The sequence below is a fragment of the Mauremys reevesii genome, linkage group 5, assembly GCF_016161935.1.
Source record: "Mauremys reevesii isolate NIE-2019 linkage group 5, ASM1616193v1, whole genome shotgun sequence".
Taxonomy (NCBI): domain Eukaryota; kingdom Metazoa; phylum Chordata; order Testudines; family Geoemydidae; genus Mauremys; species Mauremys reevesii.
Genome location: NC_052627.1, coordinates 91050159 through 91075855, shown reverse-complemented (window position 1 = coordinate 91075855; position 25697 = coordinate 91050159). Strand labels below are relative to the sequence as shown.

The following is a 25697-nucleotide window of genomic DNA, read 5'->3' as shown; positions in this document are numbered from 1 at the left end:
TACTACACTACCACTAATAAGACTGCTGAAAAGAATCCCATAAACCAAAATCACGCCAGAAATTCACCCATACAACTCAAAACAGAGTCAATCTGGCATTTTAGTTAAAAATGACTGGTTGGGTCACTGAGATGGCCCACCAGTTGTCCTCAGAAAGCTACCAAAAAGGGAGAAAATAAAGACTGCTTCTTCTCCTCCTAATATCCTATGGCTCACTTACTGCATTCAAGGACATTCTTAAGGAGGACAAACAACAAATAATGAACAGGAAGATACAAATTTCAGACCCCTTACAGCCTTCCTCAGGTTCCACTTATGTATTTTGTTCTTTCCAATGATACAGTGGAATAGTTATATACTTATTTGCACCAGTCAAATCTTTAAAGAGAGTCAGTTCCCATTTGGGCTGAGGTGTTTGCCTTGGCATATGGAGGAACATTGGGAGTTTTAATTATAATGAAATAAGCAATAATCAGGCAAAACACTACTTAGAGCCTCTTGGCTGACTTAGTGCTCTCTCTACATACAAAACTGGAAATTATGCTTCTATGCATATTTAATTTGGCCTCATAGATCTACATATAGCACATGTAAGCAGAGAATTATGAGAAAAGGACGGCCTAAACTGATTTTTATAACCAAATTCTAGCACAGCCGCTTAGTGCTGCACCCACATACTCTGAACACAAACGTCAGGAGCAATGAATCTCTCTAATGGATGATTTGATGTATAAGTGTGTTCCAACTGCAACAATAATTGTATTTGGGAGTTTTCATGTCTAAGTTTACTAGCTATGAAATTATTTCAGAGTTGAGCACAGACTAAAACTTCTACAGCAAATTTTTGTGGTAATGATCCCACGTGAGCATACTATTCTTTTAACTCATACTGTAGATTTTTTCCATTGTGAAACTTTCCATTACATGAATCACACAAACTGTATAAAAATAAAATTATCTGAATGATCTCTGACAATTTTATTAGTAATGTGTACCTAGCCCACCAGTATTAAAAACTGTAAGAAAACCAGCACCTTGGTATAGAATTAAACATGTTCTGTACCTACTAGCATTGCACAGAAGAGCTGATACAGTACAAAAGAAAAGAAAAATCATTAAATGTGCTGTACACATTCACTACACACACCCCTCATTCTTTTCAGACATGAGTTCTTTTATGTTAACAAAAGGAATACAGCTGGGTTAAGGTTTAGCTAGGCTGTCACCCTGTTCTTTAATAGGCAAGGAGGCTTGTCGGGGGGCAGGAGAGGAGAGAGAAGAGGAGGAGATTATTTCTTTTAACGTTTAGATGGAGATTTTCAAAGTCACAAAGGGTAGTTTAGGCACTGAAGTCCCAAAGAAAGCAAAAGCTGATCTACTTGGCGAGTACCTCCCTTAAAACTGACTGAGCTGAAAAATCCACTAGGTACCCTCTGAAAGGAACTTGCCAACAGATTAGCTCCTCAGATCAGCAAGACACACTTTCTGCAAAGGCTATAGATGTTCTGAGACTTTTGAACAACTTGACTGTCAATTCAAACCTTCAAAAACATATGTCGAAATAGCAGGGGAAAGCTATTTCGGGAAAAATGGAGATAGTTAATATCAAAATATATTCCCAGCAGCATAGTTTAAGCAACCTCTATTCTTCAGTTTTGGAATTTGCCACAGAATCTACTCTATGTGGCAGATTCTGAGTTTTAATTATTAATTAGCCAGCCCTTACAGTTGAAAGAAAGCCTTCCAAATGTGAAACAAAAGGTATGTTGATGCAATGCTACATTTGTACAAGAAGAATATAAAATTGGACCAAAAACTGAAAAAGAGCCAAATTTAGAACTTTATGATTGCTGTGTAAGTGCATTGTTAATACATATTTTAACACTCACCTTTCTCTTACATTGGTGCTTCTGGCAATCACGAATTTTAGTACACTTTGTCTCACAGAGATACGGTTTATGACACGGCATGCATTTAGTATGCTTTCCACAACGACACTGCTTTTCAACTTCCTGGGGGGGGATGACGACACATTATAGTTGGAAGCTAAAGAATTTTCTACTAAGAACCATAAGGCAAACTGACCAACTTTATTACAGTATCATCCAGAGACCATACTGTGTTAGGCACGATACAAACATATGAGGACACTGTCCCTGCTCTGCACAGCTTACAATCCAAGCTTACAAGTTTATTTGACTCTCTTTCCAACTACCATATGTTAGCTAGTATCCCACAGGCACTGTACCCGAGATTATCTGAAGGGAATAATGGAAAGAGGATGGGGAGTAACCTTAAAGATCAATTGAGAGAGCATTCCATGCATAAAAGGACAGAGTGGAAGATGTACAAGATGCTTACTAATGAGCAAGTGAGTTTGCCATTACTGGCAGAGTGAAGAACACAGAAGAGTAGCCCAATAAGAAGGAACAAGTATGAAGGGGCAGAGTTAAGAAAGGCCAGGAAGATGACAATTTTTTCTGCATAAGTAAAACAATAATTGGAAAAAATTCCCTTCCACCCCAGCACCAAAACAGAGGATACAGTCCCAACACATTCTTTCCTGATGCCATATCTTTTAAACTTAATTCAAGGAATGCAGTTCAACATAATCTATGACTAAGAGCCAGAACTGAATATTCTTTAAAAACCACAATGGGGGCCGTATGGTCTCTAGTTGCAGCAAAATGCCATGCACAGAACTATGGCACTGAGCTCAATATACAAATCACTTCCATGCTCTCTGCTGGAATGCTGTACACAGAGCAAAAGAGTAAATTAGTACTGTGGAATGCCCTCAACCAGGGGCGGCTCTAGCAATTTCGCCTCCCCAAACACGGCGGCACGCCGCGGGGGGCGCTCTGGCGGTCGCTGGTCCCACGGCTACGATGGACCTCCTGCAGGCACGCCTGCGGGGGGGTCCGCCGGAGCCGCGGGACCGGCGGACCCTCCGCAGGCACGCCTGCAGGAGGTCCACCGGAGCCACCTGCCGCCCTCCCGGCAACAGGCAGAACGCCCCCCGCGGCATGCCGCCCCAAGCGCGCGCTTGGCGCGCTGGGGTCTGGAGCCGGCCCTGCCCTCAACTGATGTTGCTTCTGGTCTAGCAGAAGCAACATCAACTGGCTCTGAATGAGCCATGTCTAATTTGCCTTATCATAGACAGGAGAGTTGTTGGGAAGGCACACCTTCAATGGCAAGTTGGAGGGAAACCTCCTTCCAAATCACCATAAAGTGTTTTCAAGCCAACTTATCACTGGCATTTTAAACAGCACCACAGAACTCCAGGTTGCACCAAATATAAAAGGGGCAACGAACATACATCGTAGGTACTTATATAGCCTCCATTACTGTAGTATCTGAGCACCTCACAATCTTTTCATGTATTCATCCTCACAACCTTCCAGGGTAATACTGTACTATTATCCACAATTTACAGATAGGGAATTGAGGCAGACAGACTAAATGACTTGCACAAAGTCTGTGGTGGAGCAGGGAACTGAACCTGGGTCCCTAGGACCCAGGCCAATGCCCTAATCACTGGACATATGATTCCTCTCAGTCATATTAATTAAAAACATTTAAAAAAACCACAAGCTATTTGTAATAGGTAAACAAAATTCTCATGTCTTGGGAAAAATGTTATTCCCTAACAGGGAATGCTTAACAAAAGAATTCAACACTGGAAACTTACAAAAAAAATAAAGCCTATTTGCCACTGTCATAACTATAAAGGGAAAGGAACAGACCTCCTGTGTACAATACTATAAAATCCCTCCTGGCCAGAGACACCAAAATCCTTTTACCTGGCCGACACCTGACCCAAAGGACCAATAAGGGACAAGATACTTTCAAATCTTGGTGGGGGGAAGGCTTTTGTTTGTGTGCTCTTTATTTTGGGGTTGTTCGTTCTTGGGACTAAGAGGGACCAGACATCAATCCATGCTCTGCAAATCTTTCTGAACCAGTCTCTCATATTTCAAACCTATAAGTAACAGCCAGGCAAGGCATGTTAGTTTTATCTTTGTTTTCTCAACTTGTAAATGTTCCTTTTTGCTAAGAGGATTTACCTCTGTTTGCTGTAATTTTGAACCTAAGGCTAGAGGGGGTTCCTCTGGGCTCTATGAATCCGATTACCCTGTAAAATTATTTTCCATCCTGATTTTACAGAGATGATTTTTAACCATTTTTACCTTTCCTTCTTTAATTAAAAGCCTTCTTTTTAAGAACCTGATTGATTTTTCCTTGTTTTAAGATCCAAGGGGACTGGATCTGGACTCACTAGAAATTGGTGGGGGAAAGAAGGGGGATGGTTAAATTCTCCTTGTGTTAAGATCTAAGGGGTTGGATCGGTGTTCACCAGGAACTTGGTGAAGAAGTCTCAAGTCTATCCAGGGAAGGGAGTTAGTATTTGGGAGTGGGTGGCAGCAAAACCAAATCTAAGCTGGTAATTCAGTTTAGGGGTTCACATGCAGGTCCTCATATCTGTACTCTAAAGTCCAGAGTGGTGAAGGAACCTTGACAGCAGCCCACATATTTTAAATTTTGGTCTAAAAATAGTTCTCAGCATCACTTCAGCAATGTTAGTGGCCTAGTCATAGTGCTACAGTGGATGATGTGCATTACCCACACAGTACTTCCAATTAAATTTGCTCAACTACCAGTTAAAACTTGCCTTTAACCATGACCTTTAGTAACTGGTTAGGTACCACACAAACGTAATGCATTTTTCTGAACACATTTACCCAAAGAATCTGGTCTTAGATGGGTGCTTTTAGTGACAGATATGCCAGCTTCTTAGGAGGCAAAACCTTTAGTTGAATTACCAAGTATTTAAAAGCTACATGTTGGAAGAGATTAAAACTAACCTGTCTACAAATTTCACAGGGACCTCGATGACAACGCTGCGAACACCTATGGATTCCACATTCAAGAACTTTGTCACAACTATCTCCACAAGTAGGTACATCTTCCGTACAAGGCAAAAACAACACTAAATAAAAGAAAAAGATAGCACGTGTACTAAAGAAAAAACACACAAAGAAACATCTAGATATACAGTTGACAATTTGACCTGTATTTTCTAGCTTCACCCTCTCATTTTTAAAGAAACTCTACAGAAATTATACCAATTTATTGAATTAAGTTAGCACCTCTCATAAAATCATAGTTAAATTAAGTCAATATCAAACTTGTAAAGAATCAAACAAGAAAGTTATATAAAACTTGCAGCTTTCATTGCTTATTGAAACCTGCTAAGTAACTGCACTGCGGAAGTAAGCCTTTGACAAACACTACTGAAAAAAAGGTTTATAAACCTGAGCTACAACAGTCTCCTGTAAATTCATGCTACCTGGGACATGTTTGAATATTTGAAGTCTATTTCAGCAAATAAATGTGCCTCAATGAGAGAAAAATTCCTTACTTGATTTCCCACATGGACAGGGTCTTTTCCCAGATCGAGGACATTCTCCACAGGGACCAGAGTGACAAACTTGTTCACATGTGTGATTACCACAAGGCAAAGTCCTCCCACACACCTTAAAGAAAAAAATAAAACTACAATAACTGAACAGCTGACATTGAGCAATTTAACAAGATAAAAGGACGCAAAATCCAATGGGACTGTGAAGGAGAAGGGAGATTTTCCTGAGCTTTGAAAGTATACTTAAGCTACAAATTAAAATCAGAGGTTATGCGCTGTCTCATGAGAGCACTCATGTTTCGCTTTCCCTCAATTTAAGATTTTTACAATCTACAGTCTCAGTTGTAGCTCTGAGCCACAAATATTTAATCAGTTTTCTAAGAATGATTCAGCTTTTCATAGTTGCTACTAGTAAATAAGTGACGCTCTAGAGCACATAGTAAGCTGTGTTTCATACTTTTTAAGATGGCAACAGAAGTTTTACTCTCAAAAGAATCTAAAAGTTACTCAAAATGATGGGGACTGAAAGTAAAGTTTACTACTGTCATAAGCAAGCAGAATTCCAACATAGTCAACAAAGCTGTGAATACTAATGTCAGAAGTGAATTGGACCCATGTAAATGTATCTGTCTTCAAATGACCGCTGCCTAGATTTGCATGTGTATGTTTAAAAACACGTACCTTAAAAAACAAAAAACCCTCTTAACAGGTAACTTTTTTAAATTTTCCAGTATAGTAAGTAGCCCATTTTCTTAAGATAAAGATAATCTAAAAAAGCACTTCTGAAACATACCTGCTCACACTGCCAAAATGGACTTGCACAAAGTCTTTCTGTTATTTGTCTACCACAGACACACCTTTGTTTACTGACTCGTGGGCAAGACTGACAATTTCCTAAAAATAAGTGATTAATATAGATTTAATTGTGAGGTGACAGAGGGAGAAGAATTACAATCATTTTTTTCCTTTTAATTAGTTCATACATGCAACCTTCAACTCTTAACTGATGCAAAACTACTCTCTGAACAGTTTAGAAGATCAGGTCTACCTGGGTGACAAGGGTTCTCACAATTGTGCTGTCCACATGGCAGTTTTCGACCACATGGCAGCTGACATGACCATTCTTTGGTACTGCACCTTCGCGGCACTGGTTTAGCCTTCTTACAGTAACAGGCTATTGTGACCATCTTTGGGCAAGGAGGACAAGGACCTGAGAACAGTTAAAAGGAAACAATAAAATTAACATTTCATCGCTGGCTCCATAACTCATTTTGTTCTCCTTTCATTAGTGTTCAGTAACTTTTAATAATAAAATTTCCCACAAATATTCACTTTCTCCTATTTATTAAAGTTTTAAGTCCAGTGTCATAATTGATTTTAAGCATGATAGTTTTCTGATTAACTGTGAACAATTAATCAATAGCATAGAAGGGACTTACCCGGGTGACAGAGCAGTAGGCACTTATGCCCACATGGAGGTTTAAATTCCCTCTCACATACTTGGCCACATGAGTGAGGTACCAGCCATGGGTCCAACTCTGGATCTTCTACCTTCCCACAGTAGCAGTAGTATCTAGTGGGAGTTTCAGATCGTTTGTACTCAAACCTACATTTTGGACTGACAGGCAAGAAAAGAAAAACGGACAGTTTTACTAATTCTATTTGGCAAAGCAACACAGACGTTATCAATGACAGATTTTTGTCCACCCTGGAAAAAAGCTGTAGGATTTTTTTTTTTTAAAAGGCGATACAATCATTTTATTTAGATTTTTTTAATTTTGATATTTAAATAATTTGTTTAAAAAAATAAAGCTGTTCAAAAGAAAATCTAAATTTAATATAAAATGTGTTAAGGCTTAAATTTATAATCTTTTAAACCATTTAAATAAAAAATATGATTAATCTACTAGCTTCAATCAGAAACTTTATATAGAAAAGCAGCCTTTAACTCAAAGAAAGTATCAGAGAAAAAAACAACACATCTAGCTTTTGAGGTCAAACTTTACAAATATGACACAACAGGTCAGCCTCTCTCATTTCAGGAATTTACAGTCCAGTCACTTCTACTTAGGCATATTTGAAAATCTTCCCAGGCTAAACAGAAATAATCAGTTTTATTAATGGAACAGAGTGATAAAGTATAGTCAGTAAATTATTTAGTTGTAAACATGAAATATATTTTGATAAGCATATGTATCCAAAACATTTAAGGTTTTGTTTAATAAAAATAAGTGTTTAATTAAATTCCAGTTACCACCCTAATACTGCTTGATACAAATCATGACCCAAAAGTTAATAAAGCAATATTACATACCAAAATGTACAATTAAAAATCTGAAAATATTAAGTAATGTAACTGCTTAAATAGATGCATCTAGTTACAGTGTACCCTCCTAGGTAGCAAAAATGTGTGAAATATAGTGTAAAGGCTCTATTTAACTGTAAATCAGCATACTGACCTATTGAGGTCCCTTCCAGTCCTACCCTTCTACGATTCTATGTTTTAATGGTCATGTTAACCAATAAGAATACATCTTTCTTTAGAAGATAATTGAAGTATAAATGGAAAAGCTGATTAAAATCAATTATTCAAATTGAGGCTAATCGCCGATTTAAAATCAATCCACACTGCTTTTTTGCAACTGTTTTAGTTAATAATGATATACCGGTAGTTAAATTTATAATACATCAGGGTGGCTGCTACATACTAGTTTTTAAATGCATAATCTCACTATGACAAATTCTTCAGGCCCCCAGCTCCACAATACCTTTTCCAAGAACAATTGTAAATTTGAGAGCATTTAGTATAGCAAACCTTTAGAATAATATTTTACACCTCAAGTAATATCCAAATACTACAATTTTATTCCAAAACAGTCCCTGTAACAAAATTACTTCCTCTGCACAGGACCAAAAACAGTGACATTAAAAACTGGGAACTCTTACTGGATTAGACTCCTAAGATATGCAAATCAAAACCTATACATTAAAAATATAGGTCTACAAGAGATTTCAAGTTACAGTAGCCTAACAGCTGGGACTTGCTATAGTCAGTCCTTGAAAAGTATCAGTAGACTTAGGGACCAATGACAATTCACAACCGCAAGGGCTATAAATAAATGTAACAGGTGGTATAAGAGTATAAAGATCATATAATTCTGATTACTACCTTGCTTGTTTCTCCTCCCTTTTCCAAATGGTATATATAATGTCCTGCCTCTTTAAATGGTGGGCACTCTGTACTCAGAACAAAGCCTCACTTCTGTTACCAAAATAATGAAAGTCCCCACAGCAGACAGTTGTGTTTAAAATCAGTTCCCTCTTTGTCTAGCTCCTTCACTGCTCAGTCCAAATATAACACTGGCAACAAGGATCTTCTAACCCATGAGTGTCCAGTGCTCCCACTGACTGCCCAAGAAGGAAAAAAAGCAAATAAAGTTTTCCTGTGGAAGAAAGTGTCCAGGAGGGCACAAAGTCCAATAGGAGAGAAGAGAAACGTTGATGAATTAGGCAAAAACCGTGAAACATAGGTAATGTGCCTCAAACAATCTGAGCAATTTGTAGTTTATAATTCCACTCTAGAAGGACGAGTTTCAATATTGCTGATAGTAATGGGTCTGAAGGCATACAGATTGCTGTGTGACTTCTTGTCTCCAATTATGCCCAGAAAGGCCACAATTACTGAAGAAACAAACATTTCTCTCCTGCCCCATTGATGATAGCAGAATGATATTGGGTCCATCAAGGAAGCGGAGAGCCAGTAGTACAGTTCATTGCTGCTCTAAAAAAAATTTTTTTATCTAAGTACTGTTGTACAGACAAACATTAAGTTATGCCCTATGTGACCAATCTGTCTCTGGACTACACAATGATCAGATCTGAAAGAAGTTACTGACTGTATCAGCGATAGCATTCAAGGCTGTTGATGTAGCTATTGCCATGGAAAATGCAGAGGAGTCTCTGAAATTTAAGGCGAACCAAGAAATACACCCCCTAAAATTGGCGAGTCAGAGGACCACAGAATGTACGGAATTTCCATGTGGCCATCATATGCAAACTATATACATTGAGAATTGCTAGGCACATCAGGTCATTTGCAAGAAGTGCCAGAAGAAGAGACACATTGTCATGACCTGTCACATAATTCAACGACCAGCAACTCAGAGTAACCATCCATCCAAGAAGAGACCTATGAAGACTGAACCTAAGAAAAGACAGAAGTCAGAAATTAACGTGGAAAAAGACAAAGCTCTAGTGACATTCAGCAAGTCCTAGAACTGCACGTTATCAGAACCTGAAGTAAGAGATGGCTCCTGGGTTACACCCTTGACTGAGGGAGTTCCTACAAATATGGAGCTTGATACTGGAGTGGCTGTCTCAAAAGATTTAAGAGATTTAAGGAGAAAAGTTAATTCCAAAAAGGGAGACTCCAGGTGAAAGTTCAACAAAATATACAAGGGTAACACAATTGATTGTTCATGACTGAAGGAAAGTATCCATGATTATTTGGCAGAACTTGGCTTGGGAAGCTGAACTGTATCAAACTAATCACAACACACCTTGAAACCTTCAAGAAATACTGTACAATCACTCCAAAGTTTTTGAAAAAGGGCTTGGACAAATAAGCAACCCGTCAGTGAAGCTCACTGTTAAATCTGACATACAGTCAAAATATTGCAAGCCCAGAGTTGTGCCTTATCCTCTGAAGCCTCCAGTGGAAGCTGATGTGGACTATCTTGTCACTAGTTTCACACAGTCAGTGGCCTACACCCATTCTACCAGTGATCAGGAAGGATGGCTCCGTCCGAATTTGTGGAGATTTCCAAGTGAATCCAATTTTATGCGCAAACCAGTATCCACTACCTCCTATTGAAGATTTGTTTGCTACTATTAGCAGAGGACAGTGTTTCAGTAAATTGGATTGCTTGATGCATACCTACAAATAGAGAGCGATCTGGTATCTTGCAAATATCCCACAATACGTGAAAAAGCTTATTTTGCCATATCAGGTTACCTTTTGGTGCCACATAGGCACTTGTGCTGTTGCAGAAAGCTACAGATGAGATTCTGAAGGGACTGAATGGAGTTCAATGCTATTTGGACAACATCCTCATTGCTGAAGGGATCAAGAGGATCCTCTTCAAAATTTGGATACTGTTTTGCAACATTTTGAAGACTATGAACTGAGAGAACATCAAGACAAAAGTGAGTTTTTCAAACCTTCAGTTGAATACCCTGGACATGTAATTGATGCCACGGGCTTAAAAGAGCATGTCACAGTTCCATTCATTCTTAGGACTGCTTAACTACTATCGTAAATTTCTGCCTAATGTGGCAAGAGTGTTAGCACCTTTATATTAACTGCTATGAGAAAAATAAAAAGGAAATGGACTAGACAATGTGATTGTGCATTTAATGAACCAAAGAAACTGCAATGGCTGTCTGTCAACATAACTTAGGTTGATTTAATTTTGTAGCGTAGCCTTGCCCTAAGACTAATATTTTACTAGCACAAAGACCACATCATTCAAACCTTTCTCCCCCCCCCCCCCCCCGCAACAACTAACTGTTCAATCACTTATGAACTATTGCCAATATCTTAATGGTTCACCATGGTCAAGTGATACCAAAGTCAGGAAATTCAGTTAACTCACATTTCAGCCATAAGGCTTTACATCTTAAAAATAAAAAAGCTATTCTTTGGTTCAAAGAACTAATATAGTAGGTAACTGCACACAGACAAATGAGAAAGCCTTTTACGTATATAGAATTATGCAGCTGAATAACTGTAGCCATTGTGCATTTATTCAAATGTGTAGATAGGCATACACAGTTTAACTATCCTGACAGGTAATATACTGCTCTCTGACAATACATTGTTTCCATTTAAACATAATTGTTTTTCAACTAACTTCCATGCAAACTCCCAGCATTTTTCACTGGCAGTTATGCCTATGCCAAGTCTGAATTTTAAAAACAAGTTAATTCACATGACTTAGGCAATATGGTTACAGTTGCCTAGTGCTGCCTCAAACCCTCCCCATATGGACGGTAGCTAAACTTAAGCCACTAAAACCCAGAAAAAGCAGAGTTAAGATAAAGAACTTAAATGTTTGAAAACTTGGAAATAAAGAATTAATGTAACCCATTCACATCCCTTTCCAGCAACCATAACTCTACCCTCCCTAGAGCTGGCAGTACTACTAATTATGGCTCTGCACAGTCTGTTTCATAATAAGCAGACAAATTACTAACAGTGCCATTTCTACTGGGTCCCAAAAGGATTGTATTCCATTATTTACCTGCATGCACTCCAAATGCATGCACTTTCAACACAATAGACATAACCATACCAAATGGTGGAGGGATTAGTTGCAGCAAGTTGCCAAAGTTGACACTGCCAGATATGGCAAGTGCCTCAAGGGATCGAGAATCCTTTGTTTCTGCACAGAGTTATGGAAGTTCTCCAAACAGAGAACCAGAATGGTGTATTCTTGCCAATGAGATTTTTAGCAGCCTGGTAGCACACACAACAGAGCACCTCAGTTCTCCCTTGAATTATGTGAAGGTTTCTCTCTCATGAGTATGGAAAGTGGTTGAGTACAGGCCAGGCACAGCTAACTCATGTTTGCTAAGCTTGACTCAAACATAATTTTTGCTTTAGTGAACAGGCTGTAACTGTTTCTATTACAGTATTCATGGACCACATTCCCACTGCACTCAGTATTAATGGCACTTTTCATCAACAGATCTCAAAGTGCTTCACAATCTTGTATGAAGAGGGCCATGTCTGTCAGGGGAGAGCTGGCGGGTCCTTCAAAGAGGGTAGTGTTAAGACTAACAGCTATGGGGGTGGCATTACAAAATTAAGGTACTTCCTGGGTTTCAAGAAGTTTGAGTTTGCATTACCTTAACACTGCATTTCCTGCTTCTCAGCAGACTTAAACATTTAGCTATCCTCCAACGTTCTGGAAGAGTGCAAAGCAGCACTAGGCAGCCCTATCTCTACATTACATTTTTGTTTTCCTCTCCCGCCACAGTGCATTTCTTTAGGGGTTTTGTTTTTTTAAGGGTCTGAAGGTGGCTGGGGCTGAAATACCTGCCCTGCAACCTGGGGAAAATCCCCACACCCAGTTAGAAGAAGCCTTTTAGCAAGGCACTAGAGTTCTGGAGCCTGTGGATGTTAGGGTCTTGGACATTTTGGGGTGCCAGCGATTCCTGTGGAATGGGGCAGATGCAGATAAGGAGTGAGGCAACCTCTACCTTGGATAACATTGTTCTGTGTCACCAGAAAGGGAGCTACTCTTCAATGAGCTATGGACACTTCAATACACTCACATACAAGTTAGTAGGTACTAAATATAATGGTGGTTTTCTGTTTCAGATATGTTTTAGAGCAGTGGTTTTCAACCCGTGGGACTAAGTCTAAGGGGGTCTGCAAAAGGCTGTCATTACCACAGAACAGTGGTCTTCAACGTGGGGTCTGCGGACTATACTTAAAATTTCCAAAAGGGGTCCACACCTCCATTTGAAAATTTTTAGGGGCCTGCAAATGAAAACAGGTTGAAAGACCATTGTTTTAGACTAGAGCATAACAAAAACTCTCCTTTCCTCTTATTCTTACAAAATGAGGAAAAATCTATCAAGCAGAATTTTATCAAACTTCTAAGGCAAAATATCTGTACTTAGAAGAAGTCAAAAATGTCAGTGAAAAGGTCACTTGAAATAAAACACTAATTCGTAGTAGAGGAGGCACTGTCAGCCTATGCAACAGCTGAGGTGGTTGCCAGGTAAGAAATTTTATATTTAACAAACATGTAAAGACTGGACTGCAAACCTTTGCCACTGCAGGTTAACCATCTGTAGAATGCATCATATCACAGCTCATCTTTATTAGGTTTAGTGGTGGTGATAGGAGAGATTTTGAAGTTGACGAGTAAACATTTTAACACTGACACTGCACCCCATATTGTTCATAGTGATTCTTCATAGAAACCTAGTTCCTCACTAGGCTTTAAACTAGGTTTGATGGGGGCAGGTGACCAAAGCCCACAGGTAAGTCAAAAACAGGGAGACCTGGGAGAAGGGCCAGAATCTGGGGGGAGCATGGGCTGTTATAGCAGAAATAAGGGGCAGACAAGACAGAACCGGAAGGGGGAAATTAAATCAGTATCTTAGATGTCTGTATATTAATGTGAGAAATATGGGGAATAAGCAGGAAGAACTCAAAATGCTAGTAAATAAACACAACTATGACATAGTTGGCACCACAGAGACTTGGTAGGATAATACACAAGACTGGAATATTGGTATAGAGGGGTACAGCTTGCTCAGGAAGGACAGGCAGGGAAAAAAGGGAGGTGTTGCCTTATATATTAAAAATGTATATACTTCGACTGAGGTTGAGATAAAAATAAGACAGACTTGCTGAAAGTCTCTGGGTAAGGATAAAAGGGGAAAAAACAAGGGTGATGTCATGGTAGGACAGACCACCAAACCAGGGAGAAGAGGTGGATGAGGCTTTTTTTAAAACAACAAACAAAATCATCCAAAGCACAGGATGTGGGGTGATGGGGTACTCTAACTACTCAGACATCTGTTGGGAAAAACAATACAGCACAGATTTATCCAATAAGTTCTTGGAAATATATTGGAGACAATTTTTCATTTCAGAAGGTGGAGAAACTACTAGGAGAGGCGGCTGTTCTAGATTTGATTTTGACAAATAGGGAGGAACTGGTTGACATTTTGAAAGTGGAAGGCAACTTGGGTGAAAGTGATCATGAAACGGTAGACTTTGTGATTCTAAGGAATGGTAGGAGGGAGAAAAGCACAATAAAGACAAAGGATTTCAAGAAGGCGGACTTTAGGAAACTCAGGGAGCTGGTAGATAAAATCCCATGAGAAGCAAGTCTAAGGGGAAAAACAATTGAAAACAGTTGGCAGTTTTTCAAAGAGACATTATTAAGGGCACAAGAGCAAACTATCCTATCTTTCCTACGCAGGGGGAAGGATGGCAAGAGACCAACCTGGCTTAACCAGATCTTCAATGATCTAAAAACTACAAAAAGAAAAAAAAAGGGGAGGGAGAGGGGGGTGTCCTACAAAAAGTGGAAACTCGATCAGATTACAAAGGATGAATATAAACAAAACACCACACGTATGTAGAGACAAAATTAGAAAGGCCAAGGCACAAAATGAGATTAAACTAGCTAGGGACATAAAAAGTAACGAGAAAACATTCTACAAATACATTAGAAGCAAGAGGAAGACCAAGGATAGAGTAGGCCCATCACTCAATGAGGGAGGAAAGACAACAACAGATAATGTGGAAATGGCAGAGGTGCTTAATGACTTCGTTTTGGTTTTCACCAAGAAGGTTGGTGGTGATTGGACATCTAACACAGTGAATGCCAGTGAAAATGAAGTAGGATCAGAGTCTAAAATAGAGAAAGAACAAGTCAAAAATTACTTAGACAAGTTAGAGGTCTTCAGATCACCAGGGCCTGATGAAATACATCCTAGAACACTCAGGGAGCTGACTGAGGAGATCTGAGCCATTAGCAATTATCTTTGACAAGTCATGGCAGACGGGAGACATTCCAGAAGACTAGAAAAGAGCAAATATAGTGCCCATCTATAAAAGGGGAAATATGGACAACCCGGGGAATTACAGACCAGTCAGCTTAACTTCTGTATGTGGAAGATAATGGAGCAAATAATTAAGAAATCAATTTGCAAACACTGGAAGATAATGAAGTGATAAGTAACAGTCAGCATGGATTTGTCAAGAACAAATTGTGTCAAAACAACCTGATAGCTTTCTTTGACAGGGTAACAAGTCTTGTGGATAGTAGGGAAGCCACACATGTGGTATATCTTGACTTTAGTAAGGCTTTTGATACTGTCTCGCATGTCCTTCTCAAAAACAAACTATGGAAATACAACCTAGATGGAGCTATGATAAGGTGGGTGTATAACTGGTTGGAAAATCATTCCCAGAGAGCAGTTATCAGTGGAAGGGCATAACAAGTGGGGTCCCACAGGGATCAGTTCTGGGTCTGTTCAATATATTTATCAATTATTTAGATAATGGCATAGAGAGTACACTTATAAAGTTTGCGGACAATACCAAGCTGGGAGAGGTTACAATAGCTTTGGAGGATAGGATTAAAATTAAAAATGATCTGGACAAACTGGAGAAATGGTCTGAGGTAAACAGGATGAAATTCAATAAGGACAAATGCAAAGTACTCCATTTAGGAAGGAACAATCAGTTGCACACATACAAAATGGGAAATGGCTACCTAGGAAGGAGTACTGCGGAAATAGATCTGGGGGTCATAGTGGATCACAAGCCAAATATGAGTCAACAGTGTAACACTGTTGCAAAAAAACAAAAATCATTCTCAGATGTATTAGCAGGAATACTGTAATCAAGACAAGAAATAACTCTTCCTCTCTACTCCGCACTGATTAGGTCTCAACTGGAGTATTGAGTCCAGTTCTGGGCATCATGTTTCAGGAAAGACGTGGACAAATTAGAGAAAGTCCAGAGAAAAGCAACAAAAGTGATTAAAGGTCTAGAAAACATGACCTATGAGGGAAAATAGAAAAAAAAATGGGTTTGTTTAGTCTGGAGAAGAGAAGACAGGATAACAGTTTTCAATTACATAAAAGGTTGTTACAAGGAGGAGGGAGAAAAATTGTTCTTAACCTCTGAGGATAGGACAAGAAGCAATGGGCTTAAATTGAAGCAAGAGAGGTTTAGGCTGGACATTAGGAAAAATCACTTCTGATGGGTAAGAAGTTAAGTACTGGAATAAATTGCCTAGGGAGGTTGTGGAATCTCCATCATTGGGGATTTTTAAAAGCAGGTTGGACAAACACCTGTCAGGGATGGTCTAGACAATACGTAGTCCTGCCTTGAGTGCAGCGGATTGGACTAGGTGACCTCTCGAGGTCCCTTCCCATTTGTATAATCTCTTAGGGTGAGAATCTGCTTTTCATATCCAATCTATTTTGTATATTAAGCTTAGTTTGCGTTTTTTGTTTATTGGCTAGAAAATCAGCTTTGATCTGTTTGCTATCCCTTATCACTCAAAATTAGGGCTGTCGATTAATCACAGCTAGCTCACGCAATTAATTCAAAAAAATTTATTGCAATTGCAGTTTTAATTGTACTGTTAAACAATAGTATACCAATTGAAATTTATTAAATATTTTGGATGTTTTTCTACATCTCCATATATATTGAATTCTGTGTTGTAATTGAGATCAAAGTGTATATTTTTATTACTAATATTTTCACTGTAGAAATGATAAAAGATAGTGTCTTTCAATTCACCTCATACAATTATTATTTTGCAATCTGTCATGAAAGTGCAACTTACAAATGTAGAAATTATTTTGTTACCTAACTGCACTCAAAACCAAAACCATGTAAAACTTCAGAGCCTACAAGTTCACTCTGGCCTACTTCTTGTTCAGCCAATCTCCAAGACTCACAAGTTTGTTTACATTTAAAAGGAGAGAATGCTGCGCTCTTCTTATTTACAGTGTCACCAGAAAGTGAGAACAGGCATTTGCATGGCACTTTTGTAGCCAGCATTGCAAGGTATTTACGTGTCAGATATGCTAAACATTCGTATGCCCCTTTCATGCTTCTGCCACTATTCCAGAGGACATGCTTCCACGCTGATGACACTCATTAAAAAAATGCATTAATTAAATTTGTGACTGAACTCCTTGGGGGGAGAATTGTCTGCCCTCTGCTCTGTTTTACCCACATTCTGCCATATAGATCATGTTATAGCAGTCTTGGATGATGGCCCAGAACATGTTCATTTTAAGAACACTTTCACTGCAGATTTGACAAAACGCATAGAAGGTACCAATGTGAGATTTCCAAAGATAGCTACAGCACTGGACCCAAGGTTTAAGAATTTGAAGTGCCTTCCAAATCAGAGGGACGAGGTGTGGCGCATGCTTTCAAAAGTCTTAAAAGAGCAACACTCCGATACAGAAACTACAGAACCTGAACCACCCAAAAAAACCCAACAATCACCACCAACCTTCTGCTGGTGGCATCTGACTCAGATAATGAAAATGAACATGCATCGGTCTGCACTACTGTGGATTGTTATTGAGCAGAACCTGTCATCACCATGGATGCATGTCCCTGGGAATGGTGGTTGAAGCATGAAAGGACATATGAATCTTTACCGCATCTTTCATGTAGCCTGCATAGCCGATATTTACAACAGTGCCATGTGAATGCCTGTTCTCACTTTCACATGGCATTGTAAACAACAAGCAGGCAGCATTATCTCCTGCAAATGTAAATAAACTTGTGTGTCTGAGTGATTGGCTGAACAAGAAGCAGGACTGAGTGGACTTGCGGGCTCTATTTGTTTTGGTTTTTAATGCAGGTTTTTTGTACATAATTCTACATTTTTAAGTTCAACATTCTAGATAAAGAGATTGAACTACAGTACTTGTATTAGGTGAACTGAAAAATACTATTTCTTTTGCTTTTTACAGTGCAAATACTCAAAAATATAAAGTGAGTACAGTACACTTTGTATTTTGTGTTGCAATTAAAATCTATATTGAAAATGTAGGAAACATCCAAAATGTAAATAAATGGTATTCTATTATCGTTTAATCACAATTTTTTTTTAATCGCTTAAGATCTCTTTTGTAGTTAAACTTATTTTTGCTTTATCTAAACCAATGTGTGGAAATCATAACTCACGGGCAAAAGGCTGTTGATATTCCTCTCCACATTGAGGGAGGGAGCAAATTTTGAGCTTCCACTGTACAGTTCCCTGTGCAGCACAAGACGGTATAATTTTGGGTTTATACACCAGAGAGGGTGCGTGCCTGAGAAGCTGGTAGTTGCCCTAGCTGTAGCCTTCCCATGCAAGGGCTGGTCAAAGAGCCGTTGTTTAACTGGAGCTGGGTGCGTCCCTACCTGTATGTATGCAGGTGAAAGCGCAGGCTGGAGAGAGCTTTGCAGCTTGTCACAGCAATACAGTGTAAAAAGGAGCCCAGGCTGGTAGGTCGGGAGGGCTCAGTGGTACCCCAGTTCCAGCTGGCACTCCGGCGGGGGGGGGGGTGAGAAGAGGGGACGGGACCCATCAAAAACACATTTTAACCGAGGGTAAAACATGAGATCTGTACAACAGTCAAGTTGCTGTCTTCACATGTTGAAGTTTCAATGCAGTGATTTTTTTTAATGCTTCCTAAAACACAAACTGTGCCAGTGTGAGCTTCAAACTCAGAACAATGTGAAAGCAAGTATGGAGTACATGTTTTCCAGTTACAAGTATTGTTATTTTTCAAGTGACTCCCGTTCTCACTTAGTCCTCAATCAAGGCATCTTTGTAAATGTAAAATGAAAAGCTTACCAAGGCCATGGATAATCTTTCTTCCCAAAATCATCATCTGTCAAGGGAGAAGATATAAGAAAAAGGCTGTCCTTAGCCCACTTTTGGATGCATGGCATGTGAAATATACAGAAACATCCAGAACAGCTCCAGACCTAAAAGAGAAACATAAAAGAAATGACTAGCACCTATTAAGCTTGCTTCTGATTAAATGAATGAAAAAACTAGTATCTAAAAGGGATACCAACTTTAAACCTATTCAATTAAAAGAGGAGGTAAAACTAGTTTCATATACTCCTGTATTCACCTGCCAATTTTGATGATTTTACTACTACAGCTTCATACTGTTGTAAATGTTGTCTCTCTTCTATTGCTGTATAACTTTTTCCTGTTGCTTATGTGGGCATAATTACACAAAAGAAATACTAAAACATTTTTTCCCTCTCTAATCTTAGGTGTTATATGCAACAACAACAAGTCAAAGATTCATGCAGAAGTGTCAATTTTAATGTAGTGTCCCTTTTAAAGGGGGTACTTTCATAATTGACAAAGTTAAAAAAAACAAGTAATTTATTGTGGCCAGTTTCCTTCTGTGCTCCCCTTGCCATTACTGAAGTTTTGTGTTCTTGGTCCTGGCTGTATTTCTTTGCTGATCCTGAAGCGAAGTCATAATGGTATGCTCAGTACATCAGCCTGTGGCTGAGAATCAAGTGAAATAGAACAAATGCAGCTTTATGATTTCACAACAAAGTGAAACAGAAGGTGAGTTGGGAAGGAACATACTCTTTGTCTAAAAGATAACTGGAAACCTGCAAACAGGATAAAAACAGTTATGAAAACATCTCAATGGTGAATAAATTTGTAGTCAGTCTTATGTTTGAAAGATTACTGTGAAAATTATCTCAAAGCAATATTATAGCAAATATCTATAAAAATAAACCCAATTTAGGGACACAACCTCCAGTGCATAGACATGAATCAGGGTCTATGTACATACATAAGTATGTATGCATGTAAATCTTGTGCACTGCACAAGGAACGCAAGGCTGTACACACCTATGTCACAGCCCTCTGAGTTAAAAACATCCTTGTCTGCAAGTTTATAGTCTAACTTCTGATGTGACGCCCTTTAGGGCGTGTCTACATAGCCCATGGCAGAAAGTCTCCCAGTCCAGGTCAACAGACTCAGGCTCATGCAACCGTGCTAAAAAACCCTGTGTACGCAGCGCTTTGATGTCATGGCTTAGGCTTGAACTCTAGGTCTGAAGTCTACCCCCTACCCAGGGCTCAGAGCCTAAGCTGCAACAGTATTTTTAGCACGGTGACATGAGCCATACAAACCTGAGTCTGTCATCCCAGAATGGGAGGCTCACTGCCATGATCTCCATAGACACCCTTAAAAGGTTCAGTGTATTGCAGGAACTAGACATAATGGGGTAAGTGAAACAGCTGAAGATTTAAGTCTGAATTTCTCTTTTCGCTGGATTTACCCTTGGACATTTTAAAATGGAAGCCAGTTGTTTTACATTTAGCCTGTGAAGGGCCAAGAGAGAAAACATTTCCAATCTTCTGACTCAAAGTCAAAAGTGTGTTGCTTCAGACCCACTAAGAAAGTTACTAATAGCTAATTTCCAAAACTAACATTTATAAACAGTTGAGAGGTTTACTATATTTGAATTAAAATACTCAATGGAGAAAACTGTTAAGGATACAAGATGAGTAACAATGTGTTTTGTGTTTTTTGTTTTGTTTTGTTTTTAAATCAACTTTCATTCAAGCTTCCAAATGATTTTAGGTCTACTGGTAAGTGATGTCAACTGTCACAGGCCAAATCAAATTAACAAACACAAAAACACAGACCTTGACACATTAAAAACGTACTTCATTTGTAAGAACCAAAAGGTCTAATAAAAATCACATATCATGTGTTATACGAGGCTTCTGTGAACAAGTTAATGTCATCAGCTTTATTAGATACATACAACAACTATCCTCCATTAAAAAAAAAGTTAAGTTTTTCTGCATGCTCCCTCTTTTGCATCAAGATTTGTTATTGCAAACCAAGGGCACAAACAGTCTGTTTCCCCTTATAATATTTACTACAGTGAAGTATGACAGGCCCGATCATGTTCCTATTGAATTAAATGGCATTTTTCAGCTGATTTCAGTGGGAGCAAGATTTGGTTTGAGATATGTTGGGTCATGGAAAAATTTGGCTATGTGAAAAAAAATATGGAGGGGTCGTAATTTTGGCTATATTTATTCAACCATGCAGATCTCAATACCCAAACAAGTAAAATCCCACATTTCTCTCTCACTGCACCTTACTGACCCATTCTGCAATACTGTAGCTTAATTTTAGTTCTCGTTACTATATGATCCAATTGTAATACTCCCCTATTGCTGATTGTAACAATATCTTAACCAAGGTTCAACAATTGTAACCTTTTGAAGTGTAGACCCTATTGCTGCTACTTTTTGCATCCATGACTTTCTAAAATTTTAAAATGTGATCCTTATAATCCTGTGATCCTCAGGCTTGGAAGGACTAAGCTTTTATTGATAAATATCAAATCAATGTTGCTATATACACACAAACCAATGAAAAAATATTTCCCTAGATAATCAAAATTTACAAATTTAAGTGACAATGTGTATTTTAACAGTTATAAAGCTTAACATTGAGATTCAAAAAGGTAATTAACTAAATGTCTGACTCCCCTCCCCTAATTTTCTACAACTGTGAAAATTTAAATAGTTAAAAATAAAAATATAATTTTGATGGATAATATAAATAAAAATAAAATTATGTCAAGCTTACTTATACTGTACCATGCCCACAGGTTTTACAGGAACCTCACAGAACAAAAACCAAAATTCAAGTTATGTATGCACAAGCTTTGATACTGCACAAACATGACAGTTAGCTGAAAAGTAAACTATAATTTTTATGTAGTGTTTAGCACTCCTAGAACTTTCATATTAATCCTCAGTACTCCAGTAAATCAGGCAAGTGTTCCTATTTAAATATTTAACATTTGCTTGAAACATTAATAAAAGCAATTTAGCTGGTTAATACCTTGAAGACTTGTAAAATACCGTGTAAAATACTTACAGCTTGGTTTCTCTTAACTGAAGCAATGCAAATCAAGCATGTCAAAGCCCCAGACTGAAATGCTTCATTCACATATTGTCTTGTACGTTCTAGTTCACTTGCATCACCATCTTTAATACACAAAAAACACAGTCTTCTTGTAAAACCATCAGTGTTTGATCCTCTATTTATATCTCTGAGCATCCAAAGATAAGCACTCACAGTTAAAGATAATCAAGTGTTCATTTGTGCAGCATTATTTCCAAGCATAAGTCAAAGAAAAGTTCATGTTACTGTTTCATTAAGCTTAGAAGAGGAAAGAAAAAAATAATCACACTAATCAAGATAGCAAGTCTGTTCAGTCAATTGGGTATAAATAGTCAACAGGTGCACAGGGATTTAGTTAGTTTCATTTCATTTCCATTCTTGGGACCAAATAGCTAAATCCTGCAGCCTTCCTCCTCACCTGTATCTCACCAGATACTTCTTCCCCCCATCAAGTGGTGGCAAGTATACAAAAGTTGCTACTCCCAGCTCCACTCACCAACTTCTGCCTCAAATAGCACACCCTCCCCACTCCCCAGCTGCTACCTATCCATGCCCTACTAGTCCAAACACAGCCCTGCCTGACCAGTTCTGCCCTGTTACTCCCATCATCCCCTCTCCTTCAATTTTCAGGACCTCTTCCATCACTACCATCCCACTTCCCTTGCCCCACCAAATAAAACAAAAATGTAGGCATGAAAGAACTGAAGAACAGAAAAGGTCCAGATACTACATCTCCCATGCATGCAACTGAGTTACCCAAGTTGCAGGTTTATAACAATTCAGCTTAAGGAGTTGGGATACACGTAGGCATTTATTCTCTCCCCCAAAACAAAATACAAACCAATGAAAAACCACACAGTTCTGAAGCCTTATTTTGCAAACTTGAGACTTTTCTTCCCCATTTACCTAATCAGCCAGCCTCTCTCCTGAACTGTCTGGCCTGCTGTATAAATTGCATACGCAATTGTGATAAAGTGCTAGCAGCAGCATCCTAATCAATTGCTGCAGCATGAAGACTGCTGCAAGATCAGCTGTGAGCAATTAAACACTTCCCATTGTGGGATTATGAGCACCTGGGTGGTAACAGGGCAGGGGGGCAGCACACACAAGTGGGGCAATTTGCCCCAGGCCCTGCAGGGGCCCCCACAAGAATATAGTATTCTATAGTACTGCAACTTTTTTATGGAAGGGGCCCCCAAAATTGCTTTGCCCCAGACCCCCTGAATCCTCTGGGCAGCCCTGGGTGGTAATACAGGCTAAGGGTGTCATTGGGAGGATATAAATAGAATGAACAGGAAACAAGGGTGAGCTCAGAAGGGAAGCTATACTGAAAGCTTCTGCTACACAACACCTGTCTGATGTTCTGTGCATTAAAAAAGGCAGAGGAATAAAAGAATACATGTCATGAAAGGAAAACAGCCTGGGAGTGTTTGTAACTATGAAGTGACAGAAACAGTCTAGACAGCACAGCACACCAGGTAGTGACAGAGATACCCTGTGACAAATCTTCTACCAATCTTGAACACCAGAAAATGAAGTACTTAAAGTCATATGTTAAGAACATTACAATATCAGAATAAATTATCTACCTCTATCAAAGCTTTTCAATATACGATGATTGTAGCATAAAAAGATTGGCATCATTGCACTAACAGAGAAGTCAATATATTAAAATATTTTACCAGTTTGATTAGTATAAGTTGTGAATGTTTTGGCCAATATTTTTACATGTTTTCCTTCGATATCTTCATCTTCTTCAGAAGAGGAACTAAACTGGTCTTCAACAAACTTTTTTGCTGCTGCTTGATTAGCCTTCTTAATTTCATCAAATTTCTTCTGAGAAGATAATTCTGTATAAAAATACATTAAATTTTAATGCCATATTAAATTCTGCAGATTCCACTGTCCTTTTCTAGTTTTTTTAATATGGTGTTCTCAATAACTATTCTCTCCTTACAGACAGTTCAGCATTTTAGTGTTTCTAATGCAGCACAAGTAAACATGACTTAAGAAAAAAAGTGTGCATCAGCATGAATGTTCACAGTTTTGGGAGTAGTTAAATTGCATCTGATGGACCAGTATCACTATTTCAAAAGAAATATTAATCTAACCAAACAGACACGTCCTATCAAAGTATGCTGGCTAGACAGTACATATTGCTGCTTTAACTAAAAGCTACTAAAAACAGTATTCCTTTTTGTTGGGTCAGGCACATAAAATTTCACAACTGTTTAGAACAGTGCATCTGCGCTATTTTGCAGAAACTTTGGAGGTACATTTAACTGTTTCTATTACTTTTACAATTGTGACTTTTGGGGCTCTCTCACCTGTCCAGTGCTTCACTACTGCAGTAATGGACCCATGCTACCACTTTGACAACATTAAGTAGCCTCCACATTGCCATTTAACAGATAGTTTTTGACTATTGAGCACGATATAGAGGGAGACTGGATCTGCAGTTGGGACTCTACTACAAAGTCTCACTTCCTTCCTTTGGAGAGAGACTAATGGTCTTGATAAATGCAATCTTGCCCCACTTACGTTCATTCAAAATGCTACTGCAAAGATAATTTTCCTAGCCCATTTCTTTAACCATGTCACCTCTTTGTCTTTGCATCTCTCTACTGGCTCACCCTTTTTTATTGCAAAGAAACTATTTGCCCTCATTTTCAAACACCGTCACAACCTATCCCTACCCTATGTAGCCCTTATTCAGTATCAAAAGGTTGATTCTTAACTCTGATCAACTGATGATACCAGCCTCCATCAGGCACTTGGCAAATTTTCAAACAAGAACTTCCATGCTTTCCCTGCTGTGGTACCTCACACTTGGGAGGATGTCCCCATCAGTGTTCCCTCTAATTTTTCCCATGCATGTGTGGAATGAATTTTATGTGAGACACATCACTTCCATATTGGTGCACATAACAAAAATCATGTGGGGGGGGGGGGCCCTCAGGGCTGGGGTGCAGGAGGATGAGGGCTCCAGCTGGGGGTGTGGGCTCTGGGTGGGGCCAGGAATGAGGGGTTTGGGGTGTAGGCTGGCCAGGACTACAGCAGAGAGAGAGGACTCCCCCCAACTCTCTGCCCCGCTGCAGCAGGTCCATGCTGGGGACAGCGGGGAGAGGCACCTCTCGCTGCCACGGCAGGTCCATGCTACAGGGGAGGCACCTCTCCCCATGGCAGCCCTGAACACCTGCGCAGGGCTTAATAGGCAGCTGCATGGCCGTGCAGCTTAGAGGGAACTTAGGTCCCCATAACTATCTGCAAAGCTACCTCATATCCACCTTCATAAGTCTCATCTGACATGATGCAGACAAAAAGCTTGGTAATTGTTAGGCTGCTGATATACTGAGCCAACTGCCCATCCTGTCAACCAATACTGTTTCACTGTTCATGGATACAGACAATTGGGGGAGTACACATCTGTTATCCCTTAACTTATATTTAAATTGTAATCTCTTTGGGGCAGGGACCATCTTTCTGTTCTGTTTGTACAGCATCGAGTACAATGGAAACCTGGACTATGACTAGGTCGCCCAAGCACTTCAATAATATAAATGAATACAAATAAAATCACAACTTGTTAAGAGTCCAACAAAGTGTAGTAGCCATAAAATCAAATACTATAGAATTAGAGATGCCATGGGGATGAAATGAATGGCCTAAAGTTTTTGCAAGTGCAAGTCTGCTCCCTACAATGTATTTAAGTGCTTTAAAACTAGACTTAGCAGAAGTCTTC

At 39.0% G+C, this 25697-nt stretch overlaps 1 protein-coding gene across 1 annotated transcript in view; it reads right to left on the bottom strand.

Moving 5' to 3' along the window:
* NFXL1 (nuclear transcription factor, X-box binding like 1) overlaps positions 1-25697 on the bottom strand; it is a 93122-nt gene that overhangs the window by 66392 nt on the left and 1033 nt on the right. Inside the window, exons 2-10 of the mRNA XM_039541676.1 lie at positions 23638-23805; positions 21929-22038; positions 18835-18968; positions 6862-7040; positions 6471-6632; positions 6216-6316; positions 5423-5537; positions 4866-4990; positions 1890-2012 (exon numbers count right to left, since the gene is read on the bottom strand). Of these exons, the coding sequence (XP_039397610.1) occupies positions 1890-2012; positions 4866-4990; positions 5423-5537; positions 6216-6316; positions 6471-6632; positions 6862-7040; positions 18835-18968; positions 21929-22038; positions 23638-23805 (1217 nt within the window). The remainder of the gene's footprint in view (positions 1-1889; positions 2013-4865; positions 4991-5422; positions 5538-6215; positions 6317-6470; positions 6633-6861; positions 7041-18834; positions 18969-21928; positions 22039-23637; positions 23806-25697) is intronic.